Below are 19,097 nucleotides of genomic sequence, written 5' to 3'. Positions count from 1 at the left end.
ACAGGGTTTGAGCCAACGGGATTGAACTGTATGTACATATATATATATATATATATATATATATATATATATATATATATATATATAATGTGTTCTTGGTTTTTCTGATGTTTACAGGAATTCTAAGATACACTGTTGACTATTTGTTTTATTAGTCCCCTTAGTAGTATTTTAATAGTCCACAGAGGTGATACAGGTTTTGTGTCTGTCTTTCAGTCTGTCCCACACATAATTTTCCAGTCTATTTTATTTTGTAATGCTTCAATGTGTGTGTGTGTTCATGATTATAATTTATGTCCACTTAGTTGAAGCACAATTTTTTGGATAGCCCAAGTCTGATTTCTGAAAAACATTTACCTTTTGACTCTTTCTGTGTATTCTAATAATATATTGAGCTTCAAAATTTAGTACATAACTTTATCATTTACTGTTACAGATCAAATTTGACATTAATGGCAAATTCAATTACCCATTTTTATACGCCCATCTATGATGGGTCATATTATGGTATGGTGTTGTCTGTTCATACATCTGTCCGTCTGTCTGTTCACTTTTCTTGCCTGGACCATATCTTGCATACAGATCAATACAGGATCATCAAACCTCACATGTAGGAACAACTTAGCATGGCAGTGTGTCGCGTACTATTACTAGGTCACTGTGACCTACCTTTCACCAACTTGCCAGATTTTATTGATTCACGAATTTCATAAGATGTGTTATGATGTAATAAGACAGGAATCTAATCTATTTACACAGTGTGCAAGCATCTTACAATTTTGATAATCCCATATTAATTATGAACAAAATAACTTTATAAAAAAATGAAAATGGTATAACCTGTTCATACACATCTTTATATGGCTGCCAGAGTCCATGGTTGCCATCAGACATCTTCCATTTTTGTTTTTGTACGTGTACACTGCTGTCGGCTTCTTTTTATTGGATTTGGCATTTTCTGCATTGCCCTTCAAAACATCAGAGTCGTTTTCTAATTTAAACCAAAAACTTCACTCTGTGATTTAGGGAGAAACAATCAAGCATATAGCAATTTGATATTTTCCTCCCAGCAAATTGTTCAGTATTTTGTGTATTGGCTTCATTACCGTTATTGTAGAAGATAAACGAGATCAGGCTTTTCTGGTGAGTATTGATCTCTTGAAGCAGCCCCCATATGAAGTCTTCGTACATATTCTTTCGCTGTCCAATTGATTTTGCTATCACTGCTACAGTGTTTAATGTGCCAATCGCAATGGGATCTAGCTGGGACTTGATGGTTTAACAGATTTGTGCACAAGCTTATCTGTAAAAGGAAGGAAAAATATTGTTTACAGGTGATTTGTTTGTGCTGTCTGACATTTAGGACTGGTGTCTGATGCTATTAGTTTTAGAATTAGTTTTTTGAAAGTATATGTAGAAGCTAGGTGTGTGCTAACTGTGTGTACATTTGACAGTGCTGAGCTGTTCCTCTGAAGTCCACTGGGCTTTAAGTTTGAAGTGTAGATGTACATGTATATGCATGAACTGGTGTAAATTAGTACCATATATACAGTGTTACTGTGCTCTTGCTTTAACATGGGTACATGCACAGAGCTTTAATTTTTAAGTGTGCTTGTAGAAATAATAACCAGTGTTACATGCAGTACCTATACTAGATTTTACAGAGAACTATGCTAGTGCATGCTGTTTAATATTCACTGGTCCTTGGGTCTTAAAGTAAAGAAAAATAACCGAAGGTATTGACCTTTGCACATTATTTGTGGTTTTATTATATTGATCTGTGTTATTTCTTGAGGTGAATACTTGTAGATAACAATGTTTCATTTATCATTACAATTAAATATACAGTACTTAGTAGTAGGGCTTCCATGAATCCAAATTATTGGACTCGAGTACTCGAGGGTCAAACTCAACCCGGACCCGAGTACCCGACACTTACACTAGATGATGATGACACTTGCACTAGATGATGATGACTCTTACACTAGATGATGATGACTCTTACACTAGATGATGATGACACTTACACTCGATTATGATGACTCTTACACTAGGTGATGATGACTCTTACACTAGGTGATGATGACACGTACACTAGGTGATGATGACACTTACACTAGATGATGATGACTCTTACACTAGATGATGATGACACTTACACTCGATTATGATGACTCTTACACTAGGTGATGATGACTCTTACACTGGGTGATGATGACACGTACACTAGGTGATGATGACACTTACACTAGATGATGATGACTCTTACACTAGATGATGATGACACTTACACTAGATGATGATGACACGTATAGATGATGATGACACTTACACTAGATGATGATGACTCTTACACTAGATGATGATGAGATTAAGGAATAAAGTTAAGTAGCATTAAGGATCTTAATTCCAGCGCTGAACATGGATGCCAAATCATGTCATTGTATTGCGTTTAGAAGCTGGTAGATGTGTTGATGGACAGACGGCCTGCTTAAAAAGACGAAACTAGTGCATGATCATACAATTATTGTGTAACTTATATCGTTGATTATCTACTGCTGAAATTGTTGTCCTACATTGTCCATTGTATTATAGTTGATTATTATATTCCTCCTTGTACGGGTACTTGAGTTGTGTGACACGTACACTCGATTATTATATTCCTCCTTGTACGGGTACTTGAGTTGTGTGAACGGACTCGAGTCTTATAATACTCGACCCGTGCCTGAGTACTTACCGGTAAGTACTCGTGGAGACTATACTTAGTACATGTATGTGCAGACAGGCTGTTTTTCTTACTTATAAGCCTTCAAGACCATTCCCTCCCTTTGCAAAATTAGCCATTTGCTAATTATTTTACAAAGTGGCTACAACACTTAGTATTTGGCTAGTAAAATGTTGTTTAAGTTAGATGTTTTTTTTTTTTGTTTTTTTTTAGTATTTTCTAACAAATATCCTACATATTTGGTTTAAACAAATTTCTTTTCAGTGTAACCCCTACATTCCAGATAGTACAGTACACACATGCACCCACACACACATACTGAATGCAAATTGAAACCTGTATGGGTATTGGTGTTGTTTCCTAAGACATCATTTTTAAAACATTTTTAATTTAAATACAGTTTATGATAATGATTTTTTGAAGAAAAAAATTGTTTGTTTATTTATTAGAAAGCCTGTTATCTTATTAAAGCATATTTATATTATTATTCTAGAAGATACATTTGGTACATGTTTAATGTTTAATTTTTCTTGTGGATATAGAATTATCCATACTTTTAGTAAATATGTGGAGGAAAAGGATCTATTGGTTATCCGTGTGGTCATTGATATATTCTCTTAATAGGTGACATGCTTATCACCGGTATACAGACATAAAGAGGCATCTGTTTGTTATATAAGTAGGGTGAATGAATATTTAATGACATTCCAGCCCAAAAGCTGTGTAAATTAGAATTATAACAGCTGTTCTAAAATTGCATGTAGCTATTCATAAAAAGTAACAGCTTGCCTTTTTGGTTGTACCATGTTGAAAAGTTCTAGTCATTGTATTTTCTAATCACATACATACATGTGCACTGTACACGGTAAGCTTCCATATGTGTTTGGGTATTTATTGTGATTCTTCCAGATAGCTTTAACTTTTACGTTGAATGATCATAGATGCAATTATCCTACATGTACATGTATTTGGTAATTTTGTAGATATTTTTGTGATAAATCATTATAAATTAACCTGTCTACCTATTATCTTCCTGTCCTGGACAGGGGAGCCGGCCAAGGCCGGTACCTGTGCCTATGATAGGCGTGCGCTACAACAGCTTGCTCTGAATGTGCCCGTAAAACACTCTGACCTGACCTTTTATCTTTCCTTAAATTAAATTAATTCAGAAATATTAATTATATAATTAATTTGTCCCAAACAAAATCTTTCCTTAAATTTAATTAATTCTCCCACAAATATGTATTCTTTGCTTAAATTTAAATCATTAAAAAATATAATAGTTGTGTTGCCACTTAATTAGCTTAAGCATTGGTTTCACCAAGAATTGATTATTCATAGAAATTAAATAGAAAAAATCTATGTCACTTATCTACAATGTATCAAAATTACTACCAGTTCCTTGTGAATGAATTGTGTTGATGTTCTTTGCAGAATAGGGGAGGGTCTGGACTGTGGCAAGCAAAGTATTATGGGGGTCCAGGCATGCTGTCTCGTGCTTGAGTGTGTGTGTGAGGGGTGGGGGGTGGGGGCAACCTCCGAAGCTGTGTCCCTGCACATGTGCCTGATTACATGTAGCACATATCACTTTCTTTGATATATGCACTACAGAGCACTGCTTGGGTGATGTCGCAAATAATAATGATAATCAGCATATGAAGGGTGGGACTTAGTTCAGGATTGAACCACCTCGGTGAATCCGTTAAAAAAAAAAAAAAAAATCATGTCCCAGACATTGTCCACAAACTTGTATATCAAAGGCCACATGGTATGTGTTGTATTTGCTACTAATGACAAAATGTAGCATGTTTTTTTGTGAAGACTGTCAGAAGTATCAAATGGTTAACATCCAGTAGCCGATGATTACACATATAGTTGATCACTACCTTGGTGGTGTCTGTAAAGAAACCAACTGTTTTTTCAGTACATGTCTATATAACCCCTTGGTTACATGCACTTCTGACAAGTCATATAATCTTTAATTAACTTACAAATAACGAACTTAACAAACAGTTTATCATATATTTACTTTTTAGTTTAGCTGTTATCTAAACGCCTGCCCTTGTTTGCTTGTCAATGATCTCATTCAGCCGTTTTCTCTTGGACTGTAATTTGTTCATTGCATGTTGTATTGATTGATATTTGTCGATTTTCCATGAATCAAGTCCTTAATGGTTTCCTTCACACTTATTGAATTTTTGCAATACTGCATAATAATATTAGCCAAATTGATTTGCTTCATTTATTTTCAGTAGGACAGGACATTATAAACATGGACTTGCTGCGTATAATCAGGGAAATTAACATGTGTTGGACATTATAAACATGGACTTGCTGCGTATAATCAGGGAAATTAACATGTGTTGGACATTATAAACATGGACTTGCTGTGTATAATCAGGGAAATTAACATGTGTTGGACATTATAAGCATGGACTTGCTACGTATAATCAGGGAAATTAACATGTGTTGGACATTATAAACATGGACTTGCTGTGTATAATCAGGGAAATTAACATGTGTTGGACATTATAAGCATGGACTTGCTGTGTATAATCAGGGAAATTAACATGTGTTGGACATTATGTACTACTCTGTTAAAAGCAGCATAATGCATTGAACTATGGCAGGGTCTTGTATTGAAATTGAATTGTTGCTTGGTTAATACATGCAGTTCTATACAGCTGTGTGGTCTGCTTCCCAAATGAGCTGCATGTTGTTACTGTTTCATTTCATTTCATTTCAACTTATTTTCGTGCTTAAATCCAATTAAGGTTCAAGCATGCTGTCCTGGGCACACACATCAGCTATCTGGGCTGTCTGTCCAGGACAGTGGGTTAGTGGTTAGTGAGAGAGAAGAGGGTGTAGTGGCCTTACACCTACCCATTGAGCCCTTAAGAACTCGCTCTGGGTTGGAGCCGGTACCGGGCTGCGAACCCTGTACCTACCAGCCTGTAGTCCGATGGCTTAACCACTACGCCACTGAGGCCGGTTACTGTTTCAGGTGATAGTTTGGGGTTTGCAGCCTTTGTCATTCAGTAGGTGGGATTGCGGTTGGTTTCGGATTGATCCCCATTGGTGGGCCTATTGGGCCATTTCTTGTTCCACCCAGTGCACCACGGCTGGTATATCAAAGGCTGTGGTATGTGCTATCCTGTCTGTGGGATGGTGCATATAAAAGATCCCTTGCTGCTAATGGAAAAATGTAGCGGGTTTCCACTCTAAGACTATGTCAAAATTACCGAATGTTTGACATCCAATAGCCGATGATTAATAAATCAGTGTGCTCTAGTGGTGTCGTCAAGCAACACAAATGTTCTTTTTTCCCCTTGTGATTCATGTTTGTCAGCATTCAGTAATGCTGATGCAAAAGCTGAAGTAAAATTGATTCAGCTCAGCTTTTTTTTTTTTCCCCATGCAATATCAATAAATACATACATGTACTATGTTTATGTGTAGGTATTTTTAAATTTTGAAAATGTCAAAGCAAAGTCTATTTTAGCTGAAACAAAGTAACCTCTTGTTGATGCATGAGGCAACTTTCTGATTTGCAATGACAGGGTTTTAAAAATTATTTGTTTATTTGGAGCTGATTGTTGTTTGTCAGTTTATAATAAGCGCTTATGCAGGCCTTTTAGAATTATTTTTAATCCACTAGCAATGGGATCATTGATTTTTAAAATTTACTAGCCATGAATAAAAATTCACTAGTCCTACTTTACTTTAAGCTAATACAATTTTACTTAATAATAGTAATAATCAGATATGTCACCTATAGAGGGAGATAAAGATTAAAAACACTAACAAGATATTCATGTTTACAAAATAGACTTAACTGCAACATTTGACAATTTTGTTTTCACTAGCCGTTGGGCATGGCAATAGTAGTTATTTACTAGCCCAACATTGAATATTACTAGCCATGGGAGTGGGGCTACCATAATCATGTCATAGGGTTTTATGTGCACATTCAGAACAAGCTGTTGTAGCACACTCCTGTCGTGGGCACAAGAGCCGGCCTTGGCCGGCTCCTCCATCCATGACAAGAAAGGTGGGGGGAGGGGAGAGGAGGGACAGCCTGCACTGGCAGGTGCAAGGGAGCACCAGCAGCCCGATCAAATCGGTAGCAGGCGGGTGGGGGTGGTGGTGGTGCTATGGAATTTGAATGGAGCAGTTAAATGCCAAAGAGAAAAGGGTGCACAATTTTGATCGAGGGAATTTGGTGCAATTTTGAATGGTCGGTCGAAAGGTAAATGGCCGAGCTAATATAGGTTTTGATATTAGTGAATCGAGAGTAGCTCGTTAATTTTAGACCTCTACGATACCGTGGTGTCTCCCTAGGTTGCTCATAGGGCCCTTATAAAGGGCCTGACCGCTTCTGGTCTACCATAATCTAGATTATGTACCGGAACCCCACACTCAATCCTCGAATTACTTCTTTTGGAAATTTACATTTTGGCATTCCATTACTAGTAATGTATTAAAGTATTGTGGTATGTGCTATCATGCATGTACAACAAAACACTTTTATTTTACTGATGACGTATGGCGTGAAAGCAGTGTGATGGTAATTAATACATGGGGATTAAACATATTTTATTACCATTAACATAAACGGTTTTGGGATTGGCCAACAGGCTGACACCTACAATGTACTTATGTAACAGCTTCTCCCATATATGGCAGCAGTTGGTTAGATTTTTTTGTTCAACGGCTTTAGACAGAGTGTTTGGAGGTACCATTCCTGTCCCAAGTCAGACCCCTGATCTTATCGGAGGCCAGAACTCGGGATAGCAGGGATAGCTCTGGATGATCAGAAAATTTCGCCAAATTATCTAAAAAATGCAATACCTAGAGCTATTTTCCACAAAAATATAAATTATAAACAATATTTTTTTGTCAAATTAAAATAAAATTCGCCGATTGCTGTCAAAATTTGCAATTGGTGAATTTGGCGAGTGGCAAAGCTAGCCCTGGTCCGATAGGCGTGTTTGAAACCATAGAGGTATATGGACACGTTAAACTCCTAGTCGAGTCAAGAGGTATCATTCTAAAGAAACTTGCTTCATTTTAGACTGCATGTTTGTTTTGTGTTTTACAGTTTAAAGACTAGCACTACAGAGAGTCATGTCTGCGAAGGCTATACACGAGATCACCGGGAAGCAGCTCCTCAATAAGTTTCTCCATGGTGAGGCGGTTAAGAACAACATTGCTGAGGTGGAGGAAGGGGTCAACTGGGAGACCTTGTGTCAGGAAAACCCCTGGTTACTGTCGGAGGTACATTTGTAATCCAGGCAACATTTTGTTCAGTATAACATCGCAAGATTCAGAGATCAGTATACAATTTTAAAACATTTAACCGTAGACTGTTGCTAACCAATTTTTAATTGACTAGAAATATTGCAAATCAAGCTTTTGAAAACTTAACGTTCCTTGTAATCTAATACAATTTGTGTAGTGAATATAATTTTGAATGTACCACAATGACTATAATTATAATAAGTGTACAATTATACATGAAGCTGTGGCAAGCAGCCAGTTCAGTGTTCGAAACTCGCCAAAAAATATGGTGGCCCCCAAAAATAATAATGTATGTTGGCAAATTATGGTAAGCGAACCAAGAGTACAATTTTAATGTGGAATACAAAGTGGCTCATATGTTATAGCTCTAAAGAAGATAATATTATTTGGGCGACTAACGTCATTATTTTTTAATATTAAAGTCGCCCAAAGAAGACCTTGGTCGCATTTGGAGACCTGGCCACAGGCCGTTTCGAGCCCTGCAATTGAAATGTAACACCAGGTTAATGTAAATACCTAATATGCAAATATGTTTCATACAGTTTGTGTAAAGTATAAAGCAGCATATTACTTGTAATTAATCAATGAATTATGTAATGCATATTCATTAGGGGTAGGAAGGGGCAGTTTGCTTTAACAAAAAAATCATACAGACCCACTACATGTATGTGTATATACGAACAGTTTTTAAACTATTATCAGTGGACACTCTCCTTCCTCCCATAGTACTGTTATATGAATAGAAAGATTATAATCTGTTTCATTCATGAAAACTGTATTTCTTTTCATACATTAAAGCCACTTATTTTAGATATTTGGTAGCAGGTTTATTACATGTATCTTTAAAATAGAAGACAGTTTGATAAAAGTAGGTGGTTATAATTAATATAAATATTATTTATTGAATGCAGAGAGGTTTAAAATTGTAAGCCTGAAAAATAGGCAGTGGTAGCAGCAATTAATAATGACCAAAAATTGCTGCCTGCACAGAGGAAGTGTAACATGCATGTATATAGAGATTATTATACGAGCTTGTGTGTCATACTGATTTTACGAAACGAGTGTCAAGAATATTGTATTACCCAAGCTAGAGTGAGAGTAATACCGGTACATGAATCCTGACACGAGTTTTGTAAAATCAGTAAGATTCACAAGCGAGTGTAATAATTTCTTTATTATCCACATTATCCACATTATCCAAAATATTATTTTTATGAATGACAAGCTAGGATCATGTCAAAACGTTTCAAACATAATTATAAAGAAACAACATCATTTTCCAAAATGACGTCATTTTGAAAAGCATTTACATAGATCTAAGACTGGGGAAGCCGCAGTAAATTATGACACCACTTCACAAAATTACGTCATTATGACACATGTGGGTCATACTGGTTATATTTCCTTGAATATCTTGAACTGTGTGAATAATAATTTTGGTTATTACAGCTTTTTCCTGTAAATTTACACATTATTTACAAGTTATTGCTTTGGTGTCAATTTGGGTAAATCCAGTGTTTTTCTTGTCATTCTGGTAAGACTCAAAATACATTTTATGCGAAACAGAAAAATATGTACCTCTGCAGTTAAGAGTCAGGTACTACAGTTTGACCTGATCCCTCATATGTATAATTTCCCACTTTTAAGCAAAGTGACAGAACTACACAGTGGAAAGATATAGCCTTTTGGATGTTGGAGGGGTGGAAAAATAGCCCAGTGCTAAAATGCACGCATGATGCGTGGTCTGTTTAAGATCGTTCCAGCCAGTACATCACAACTGGTATATCAAAGGCAGTGGTATGTGCTATCCTGTCTGGGATGGTGCATATAAAAGATCCCTTGCTACTCAATGGAAAAATATAGCGGGTTTCCTCTCTATGACTGTCAAAATTACCAAATGTTTTGACATCCAGTAGCCGATGATTAATAAATCAGTGTGCTCTAGTGGTATCGTTAAACAAAACAAATAAACTTTAAACTTTGGATCTTGGAGGGGATGGACCAAGTGGGCTTTACAGTGTGGAAATGGGTGTATATGATGTGAAAAATCAGGTTAAGTATTTCTGAAAGGAGAGAGTTGTCAAAGTTTTCCTCGAGTTCATGATCTACATGTAAATAATCTCAGTAAGTCTGTTGTTATGACAAGTCGCACTGTATGAACCCACCTTAAGCAGCTCTTAAATGATCTGATTGTCTTAAAATTGTTTCTAACCCAAGTTGTTGATTCTTTTCAGCAGAAGTTGGTGGTGAAACCAGATCAGCTTATAAAACGGCGTGGCAAGCTAGGACTTATTAAAGCTGGAGTTGATCTCAAAGGAGTGAAGGAGTGGCTGGCTAACAAACTGGGGAAAAATTTCACAGTAGGCACATTAAAGTTACATAAAGCTTTGATGTGCTCAAATGTGTTTGGCTTACGGCAGTGATTATGTCACATCCAATAGTTGATAATTGCAAATGTCATACAAAGACTGGGTTATTCGGTCAAATAGGCTACAATGATTGGGTAAACTAATTTTTTTAAAGAAAAAATATTTTCAGTAAAATTTTATAATAATACTTACAGAGCAGTCCCAAAGACTTTGTATCATAATTGTTTTTCACCATAAAGGAAAACCAAAATCACATTCTTGAGTTTTATTTATGTTGTGATATAATCTGAACAACCTTAAAAGTCTTGTTATAATTATATACATGTACTTATATTTTATTGTCGTAAGGGATGGGACATAATTCAGTGGTAAAGCACTCACCTGATGCATTGTCGGTCTAAGATCGATCCTTGTCAGTGACCCATTTGGCTATTTCTCGTTCCAGCCAATTAGCATGATTGGTATATCAAAGGGTGTGGCATGTGCTATCCTGTCTGTGGGATGGTGCATATAAAAGAACCCTTCCTCCTAAGGGAAAAATTTAGTGGATTTCCTCTAAGACTATATGTCAAAATTACCAAATGTTTAACATCCAATAACCGATGATAAATCAATGTGCTCTAGTGGTGTCGTCAAGTAAAACAAACTAACTTTATTGTAGTAAAATAATATTAAGATGACGACATGCAAGTAAAGTTTGTAATGAGTATTTTATAAAAATAGGAAGGTCATTATGTTAAAGGGACAGAGCCTAGTTTTTAAACACTAAGACATATTTTTCACTATTAGAGCCGTTTATGATCACTGAAATCAAACATTACTTATATTTTATTGTTTAGATTATCCATTTCCATACAACCAAAGTGTTTCTGGTCATCCTGGTGTTTCTAATATCACAAAATGCATTTTTCATATTTTTAAAAACGCATGCGCATCTGAGAAGTAACAGTTATGTAGTCGCGATTTAGTCTATTTTAAAGGGTATTTCAATCTCACAGACTCTTGTTTCACTCTGTTGTATCCAAATTTGTTATAGGTTTTGTAAATTAACCAAACTTAGTGTCCATTTTTACAGGTTTGAAACAAGGATCTAGGTGAAAAATATACCTTAGTGTTTAAAAAGTAGAGTCTGTCCCTTTAAGAATTCCAATCTAAACGTATATAAAAGAAATGTTTAACAACAGCTTAGACATTGTTTAATCTGCAACTGATATGTACATGTAAGTGTGTACCAAAGAACATTTATAGAAGAATATTTTTTTAATAAAATGTTTGTGTGTTTTTTGTAGATTGGAGCAGCCACTGGTCGTTTAAAGCATTTTGTCATTGAGCCATTCGTGCCACATAAACAGGTATTGTATATGCAATTTCATGGCTCAAAATTAAGAATTTGTTACCCACAGCAATATTTTCTTTAAATTGATGTGTGTGAAATGACCCACTGAAAGCAATTTTGAGCATGGCTACGTTAGTTTTTAAAAAGTGATTTTTGCACTAATAAACATGACTAAAAGGTTATTTTGCTGTATGTAGCCATATTTGAAATGTTAAAAATGTTAAATACTGGTACATAATGTAATTGTTTCTACCTATTGCAATTTATATCTCAATGACAGCAGTTGTCATCGATGCTGTCAGTAAGTTCGAGCCCTGAATTTTAATAATTTTACTATTTAATTTGACTTCTTTTGAAGTATTTAAAATGATGTATTAAATAATTACATTTCCATATCTTAGGAACATCCTAGAAATTGTAGCAAATGGGGGTGGGTGTTTATGTATATGTGGAAGCAGTGTTTTCCCAAAATACCTGTGGAAAGAAAATAGTTTGTCTTTACTTTGTGTTTAATAAAGAGAGAATAATACATGAGTGGCAGTTTGATACCATTTATCTCACAAGCTGTTTTAAAATGTATCTAATGATTGAAAGCGAGTTTTATACATTTTTAAACAACGAGTTATGACTATGAGATAAATGGTATCTAATGGACACGAATGTATTATTCTATTTCTTACATATCCTCAAAAACCAGGTTTTAAGCAAATTTTTACATCTTTTTTGACTAAAAGTTATTTACAGCCATTGCACTTGTAGCAAACTTACGCATCACAGACACATGATTGTCAGGTTAACTATACATCACAGTGTAATCTATTTCCACCGTGTTGTTTTTCATTTGCTGCATGGCACTGGTGACCTGGTCATCACCTATGAGCAGCCAGTTGTATGTCTTGAAATTGTTAACACATGTACACACACGTACGTGTGTTAACAACCCATGTGTTATCAATAATAACACATGGTGTTGTCACCAACGGGTGTGTAAGAATTTCGATTCCTGCCACCTCTCTTGTAAACTGTAAACAATAAATTTTCATCTCACACTGTTACAATTTTGCTGTTGTCATGGTTATGTCTGATATGGTATCAAATTTCTATCTCCAGGAGGAAGAGTTCTATGTGTGTATCTACTCACATCGCTATGCAGACATTATTCTGTTTTACCACGAAGGTGGAATTGACATTGGTGATGTGGACAGCAAGGTAAATATGACACCAACAGCTGAATTTACAAACAGACCTCTCTCTCTCTCTCTCTCTCTCTCTCTCTCTCTCTCTCTCTCTCTCTCTCTCTCTCTCTCTCTCTCTCTCTCTCTCTCTCTCTCTCGCTCCCCCCCCCCCCCCCTCTCTCTCTCTATCCCCATTTTTTTGTCTCTCTCCCCGATACCAAATAGCTGTTAAATATATGCTGAGGTCTCGTTAAAAACAAATGTTCAAAGAAAAATGGATCCAGTCAATTTCACATTTTATTTCAGGCAGTCAAACTGGATATCCCGGTGGGCGAGGAACTCGATTCAGGTGCTGTCACATCGAAATTATTGTCTAAAGCACCAGCAAATTCCAAGGAGTGAGTATTTGTAATGGGAATAGAAAAAACAACAATGATATTCATTATAATACATGCAGTCATTCTAGGGTGTATACTACCAAATCAAATCCCATAGACGACAATAGTAACATATGTGGCTAAAACTCCTATCTGCAGAGTATCAATCAATATAAACGCCACGGATATAAATACAACCACCCCTCACCCTTAAAGTGAATTGGAAAAAAATGGGAGTCAAGCTGCTCATTTCTGAGATAATGGGTAGCATCTATGACTACCCTAGTTCCGCACAAAATTTGAGTACTTTTTTTACAGGTATCTATACATGTTTCAAGCACAAGGCTACTTGACACAGTGGTACTAGATGAAATAAAATTGCATACAGTTTTTGCCCAGATGAAAGGTTTTTTTTTACAACCAACACTCACATTTGTCAACAATCACAGGACTTGTGGCATTCACTTCTCTATCAAAAGTTTGGTGCACCTCGAACTTTGACCCAGGTGGCAGTTATTTGGTGTAGTACTACCTCTAGCGATTTCCAGGTTAAATTAATTTACAATGGGTCCACTATTATGTCATCAGTATGTGCAATAAAAAGATGTTCTTGCTGTTGTAAATAAAGACATCCCCTAGGCTTTGCCACTGAAAAAGTATGTAAAATATTTTTGAATACTTGCTCAAATCCTGAATTTAGCATGAATTTTTAGCCCTGTAGAATATCCAAAGTTGTATCAGAATCCATTAAATGACTTGCTGTATATTACTGACTATTAATATTTTGATATATGTAATGATATGACTGAAAAATATTGATGGGTACAAATTCTGATCTTGTTAAAGATTCCAGTTAATGCATGGAGCTACATTGTATTTAATTTATTATTATTGGACTAATTGTTTATGTCCTCTGCTTAACTTGTATCACATAACATAATAACAGTTAATAATTAATATGATACTTTTTTGTTTTTAGAGCACTTCAGAAGTTTATTGTGGCATTGTATGGTGTCTACAAAGAACTGCATTTCACATATCTCGAGATCAACCCATTGGGTAAGTATTTGCAGGCTGAGTTATCCTGCAATATGTTGTACAGACAGGAATGAGACTATTCCAACTTTCAATTAAAACAGTTGGCTAGAATATGTGACAGTGGTGGTGAAAAAGTGTACAGATGAAGAAAAATACAGCAAAATATCTTTATAGCATTTTATGATGACCAGTGGTCATAAGAGTACAATACACATATATTTGAAGGGTCTACGTGAATAACCTATGATGTCCAAACAGATAGTCAGTATTATAATGGTTGTGTATGTCAAGGTCACAATGACACACTAAATTAAAAACCTATAATTATGGTAGGTCATTAAACGTTGGTAAATTATGCTTTCTGTTGGCGGGCCCTTTGGCTATTTTTCCTTTCAGCCAGTGCACCATGACTGGTATATCAAATGTCTGTCGGATGGTGCCTATAAAAGATCCCTTGCTACTAATTGAAAAATGTAGCAGGTTTCCTCTCTAAGACTACAATGTATATGTCAAAATTACCAAATGTTTGACATTTAATGGCCGATGATTGATAAATCAATGTGCTTTAGTGGTGTCATTAAGCAAAACAAATTTTTTTTTTTATATATATATATGCGTTTTCCAACGAACAGGATAGTAAGAAGAGTGGTTAAATTATGTCTAGTAGCACACCTTTTGTTTGTACTAAAACTGGTTTTAATCACTTTCTCTCTTTCAGTTGTGACCGGGTCGAAGATATATGTGTTGGACATGGCTGCTAAGATAGATCAGTGTGCGGAGTACCTGTGCAAGTCCAAGTGGGGAGACATTCAATTTCCTCCTCCATTTGGCAGAGATCTGCTACCAGAGGTAGGTGGGCGGGCAGTGTTTGGGAAGTGAAATAAAGACCATTTCTAAAATCATCGTACATTTGTGTATATGGCAAGGCAGTTCATGGAATCTTTCAAGGTGAGGTATTGGTTTCTAAAGTGGGTGGGATCTAGCTTAGTTGGTAGAGCGCTCATTTGAGGTGTAAATGTTGGAGGATCGAAACTTCTCAGTAGACCTATTATCTTATTGCGGTTTTTTCTCCCATCCCAGCCAGTGGTATGTGATGTCCTGTCTGTGGGAAAGTGCATATAAAAGATCCCTTTCTGCTAATGAAAGAATATAGCAGGTTTCCTTTGAAGACTATCAGAATTGCCAAATGTTTTAACATCCAATAGATAATAACTAATCAATGTACTCAAGTAGTATAGTTAAACAAAACAAACATTGTATTGCGTTAAAAAAAATACTACCTCCAGCCAGTGTCCTGCTCCTCACCCCTCACCCCCCAACCCCCCCCCCCCCCCCCCCCCCCCCCCCCCCCCCCCAGTGCAGTGTTCAAGATATTTTGAAATGTGTGATTATATTCAACAAGTGTAATGCCAAAAAATAAATGCTGTAATTAATTTGTAATAAAATAAGAATTTATAAATAATTTTAATTTGAAGCTGGAACTGATATAACTGCAGTAGCTGATGCAATGGACTATATTTCTGGTTATTTTCACAAGAATGCCCATTTCTGAAATGGCTCCAAGGTTTACACAGATCTTAAAAAGTCCTTCAGATTAAATGCGGATTTTTATGCTTAAAAAGTGCTTGAATGTTTGTTACTTGTTTGTAAACATATAACAGAAAAATCAACCTCTGCTGAGGGGATTCGAACTATGGACTCTCAGTGCGAGAATTCAGAACTTTACCAACTGAGCTAATAGGGAAATTCCCACTATCTACTGCCAGTTGGAGCACTTTATACTAACACTACTACAAAGATGAACGGAAGTTGGATGTATGTATACATGTACAACTGTTAGTAGGTAATGTTACAGTTGGAAAGAACAATCTTAAGAAATATCCTTAAAATCTTTTTATATGTTCCTCTGCACAAACCTGGGACCAGTTTCACTAAACATCGTAAGTTTACGTCGTCACACATTTACACGTGTTAGGCATCTATTTCACGCAGAAAATTACATGATTTCAGAAGATAGAGCATTTTAATGACAAAAGAAAATGAAATATGTGTACTTAAAATTATATTTGTTGTACTATGAAAGTAATAAGAATTGTGTTTTAGTCGTAGATTTACGCGTACGTGAAATTTGGCCCAGAGCTCTAAAATGTAGTACAGGAAATGTTTTTCCAAATTCATTTAATAATACATTGGCTTTAGTGTGCATTTATATATTTTCACATTGCTATCTATGGTATTTTTATAGTTAATTAGTGGAATTAAATATAGCATGATGTATTACTGTTTTGAAGGAGGCCTACATAGCCGATCTTGATGCAAAGAGTGGAGCGTCCCTCAAGCTGACAATTCTCAACAAGAAGGGCAGAATCTGGACAATGGTGGCTGGAGGAGGTGCTTCAGTGATATATGCGTATGTTATCACCACTTTTCATTGTCTGTAATATATTTAATCTGCTTCGTTGAGCCGTTACAATGTTTTACTCGTTTCAGCCAGTGCACCATGACTGGTATATCAAAGGCCATGGTATGTGCTATTCTGTCTGTGGGATGGTGCATATAAAAGATCCCTTGCCTCTAATGGAAAAATGTTGCATATTTTCTCTCTTAAGTCTATATTTCAAAATTACCAAATGTATAACATCCAATAGCTGATGATTAATAAATCAATGTGCTCTAGTAGTGTCGTTAAACAAAACAATTTTTTTTTAAACTGGTCATCTGTGTCACTTCCTCTTTCTGTCGAGGCAGAATGAAACCCACTGGTGATGTGTTTGCACGATCTGCAATCATTCTAGGGTTAATACAGTAGGCTCAGTGGGCTTATGTTCAGTGCTCCACAGCTGGTATAACAAAGGTCAGGGTACATATAAAAATGCTTGTTGCTAATCGAAAAGAGTAGCCTACTGAGTGAGGTAGTGGGTTTTCTCTCATTATCTGTGTGGTTCATAACCATATAACCTTAAATTAAAATGTGTTGAGTTTGACTTTCAATGAAACAATTCTTTTTTTCTCTCTTTAGTCTTTCTGGCATTTAACCAGTTTCGCTGGAAGACTAGTTTTTAATATAAAATTTTCTAAAGACTGGATTGCATAGCAATTTACAACGAAATATTACTTGAAAATTAATGCATTTTATACATGTTCCAAAATTATTCTGATTCAATCAGGCCATTTGTTATCAGTATTTTAATTATCATTGAATAATGGCTACATTGCCATAAATCAGATTTAAAAAAATAAATGTTTAGATAAATATATAATTTAAAAAATATATTTCCTGAATAGCGTACGGTTACTGTAGTACACTGTGAGCTAACAAGAAACACATATTTCCTTTAGTATCTGAAACTGCCGTGCTACTTACTTTTAACGTTGTGGCCTTTTTTTCTTTTTTTTATTTTTTGGGGGGTTTATTCGTAATGGGCTAGAAATCTTGATAATGTTGGGGAGGGGGCTTTGAGTCACTGTCTTACAAATAATATTGAACATATGTATTAAATAGTATTGTATACATATACAGGGGTGGAAATTCTTCTCGGATCAGCAGTTTTCCTCTCATGGAACTGCATTTCCTCGCATTTTAATTGTCCTTTCCTCCAAAATGTGTCAGATGGCACAGATTTCAGCCTAGGATTTCAAGAATTTCTGAGACCCCTCTAGATTTCCTCTTTTTTATAGTTCACCAATTCCCACCCCTGACATATAAAATATTAATAAGAGTAAACATATAGTGGTTAATTTTTTAATATATATTTATTTGTTAGTGACACCATTTGTGACCTTGGTGGTGCGTCTGAGCTGGCTAACTATGGGGAGTATTCTGGAGCCCCCAGTGAGCAGCAGACATTTGAATATGCTAAAACTCTGCTCGGATTGATGACACAGGAGGAACACCCTGATGGTAAGTAAACACCAGACGGACTTTGTATACTTTTAGTCCAATATTTATTTACCATTTACCATTAAATCTCAGAGATGAAAATCATCTGGATTTTTCCACAATTAAAAATATTAGTGCTATATAGCTAAAAACTAAAATGTATTAAAAATGTTATTGCAAGGTGGTGAGTTTGGAGAGGAGCATGAGAGATCACTTGCCTTTCCTAGCAAAAACTGAGAACAGTGGAAATAGTAATAATGGTGCTTTTATTTTGTTTGTTTTAGGGAAAATCTTAATCATTGGAGGTGGAATTGCTAATTTTACCAACGTCGCAACAACCTTCAAGGTAAGAATTCTTATTTGTTTTTATTATTTTAATCTTAAGTTTATTTGATAATTGATAAGTGCAAAGTTGTTATATGGGAAAATGACAGAAAGAAAGAAAGAAATGTTTTATTTAACGACGCACTCAACAAATTTTATTTACGGTTATATGGCGTCAGACATATGGTTAAGGACCACACAGATTTTGAGAGGAAACCCGCTGTCGCCACTACATGGACTACTCTTTCCGATTAGCAGGAAGGGATCTTTTATTTGCGCTTCCCACAGGCAGGATGGCACAAACCATGGCCTTTGTTGAACCAGTTATGGATCACTGGTTGGTACAAGTGGTTTACACCTACCCATTGAGCCTTGCGGAGCAATCACTCAGGGTTTGGAGTTGGTATCTGGATTAAAAATCCCATGTCTCGACTGGGATCCGAACCCAGTACCTACCAACTTGTAGACTGATGGCCTAACCACGACGCTGGTAGGGAAAATGACAGAGGCAGGAAGCAGATGTTATTAGTAATGTTTCAAAAGCAGCTTTTGCTTTCTGCCTTATTTTTTTT

The 19,097-nt window shown here is 35.9% G+C and overlaps 1 protein-coding gene across 3 annotated transcripts in view; it reads left to right on the top strand.

Annotated features, from left to right (window-relative positions):
* The window catches only part of LOC121381892 (ATP-citrate synthase-like), a 57,251-nt gene that overhangs the window by 7,760 nt on the left and 30,394 nt on the right, over nt 1–19,097 (top strand). For 2 of the 3 annotated variants that reach the window (XM_041511291.1, XM_041511288.1), the window contains exons 2-11: nt 7,827–8,002; nt 10,261–10,386; nt 11,685–11,747; nt 12,842–12,940; nt 13,213–13,304; nt 14,263–14,342; nt 15,040–15,170; nt 16,613–16,731; nt 18,086–18,222; nt 18,486–18,547. In XM_041511291.1, coding sequence (XP_041367225.1) covers nt 7,853–8,002; nt 10,261–10,386; nt 11,685–11,747; nt 12,842–12,940; nt 13,213–13,304; nt 14,263–14,342; nt 15,040–15,170; nt 16,613–16,731; nt 18,086–18,222; nt 18,486–18,547 — 1,059 coding nt within the window. In that variant the 5' untranslated portion in view covers nt 7,827–7,852. The remainder of the gene's footprint in view (nt 1–7,826; nt 8,003–10,260; nt 10,387–11,684; nt 11,748–12,841; nt 12,941–13,212; nt 13,305–14,262; nt 14,343–15,039; nt 15,171–16,612; nt 16,732–18,085; nt 18,223–18,485; nt 18,548–19,097) is intronic. The other variant, XM_041511289.1, reaches the window with a different exon arrangement.

Source organism: Gigantopelta aegis, chromosome 9 (genome assembly GCF_016097555.1).
Source record: "Gigantopelta aegis isolate Gae_Host chromosome 9, Gae_host_genome, whole genome shotgun sequence".
Classification (NCBI taxonomy): domain Eukaryota; kingdom Metazoa; phylum Mollusca; class Gastropoda; order Neomphalida; family Peltospiridae; genus Gigantopelta; species Gigantopelta aegis.
Note: the sequence above shows the minus strand (reverse complement) of the source record. Positions and strands in the feature narration are given on the sequence as shown.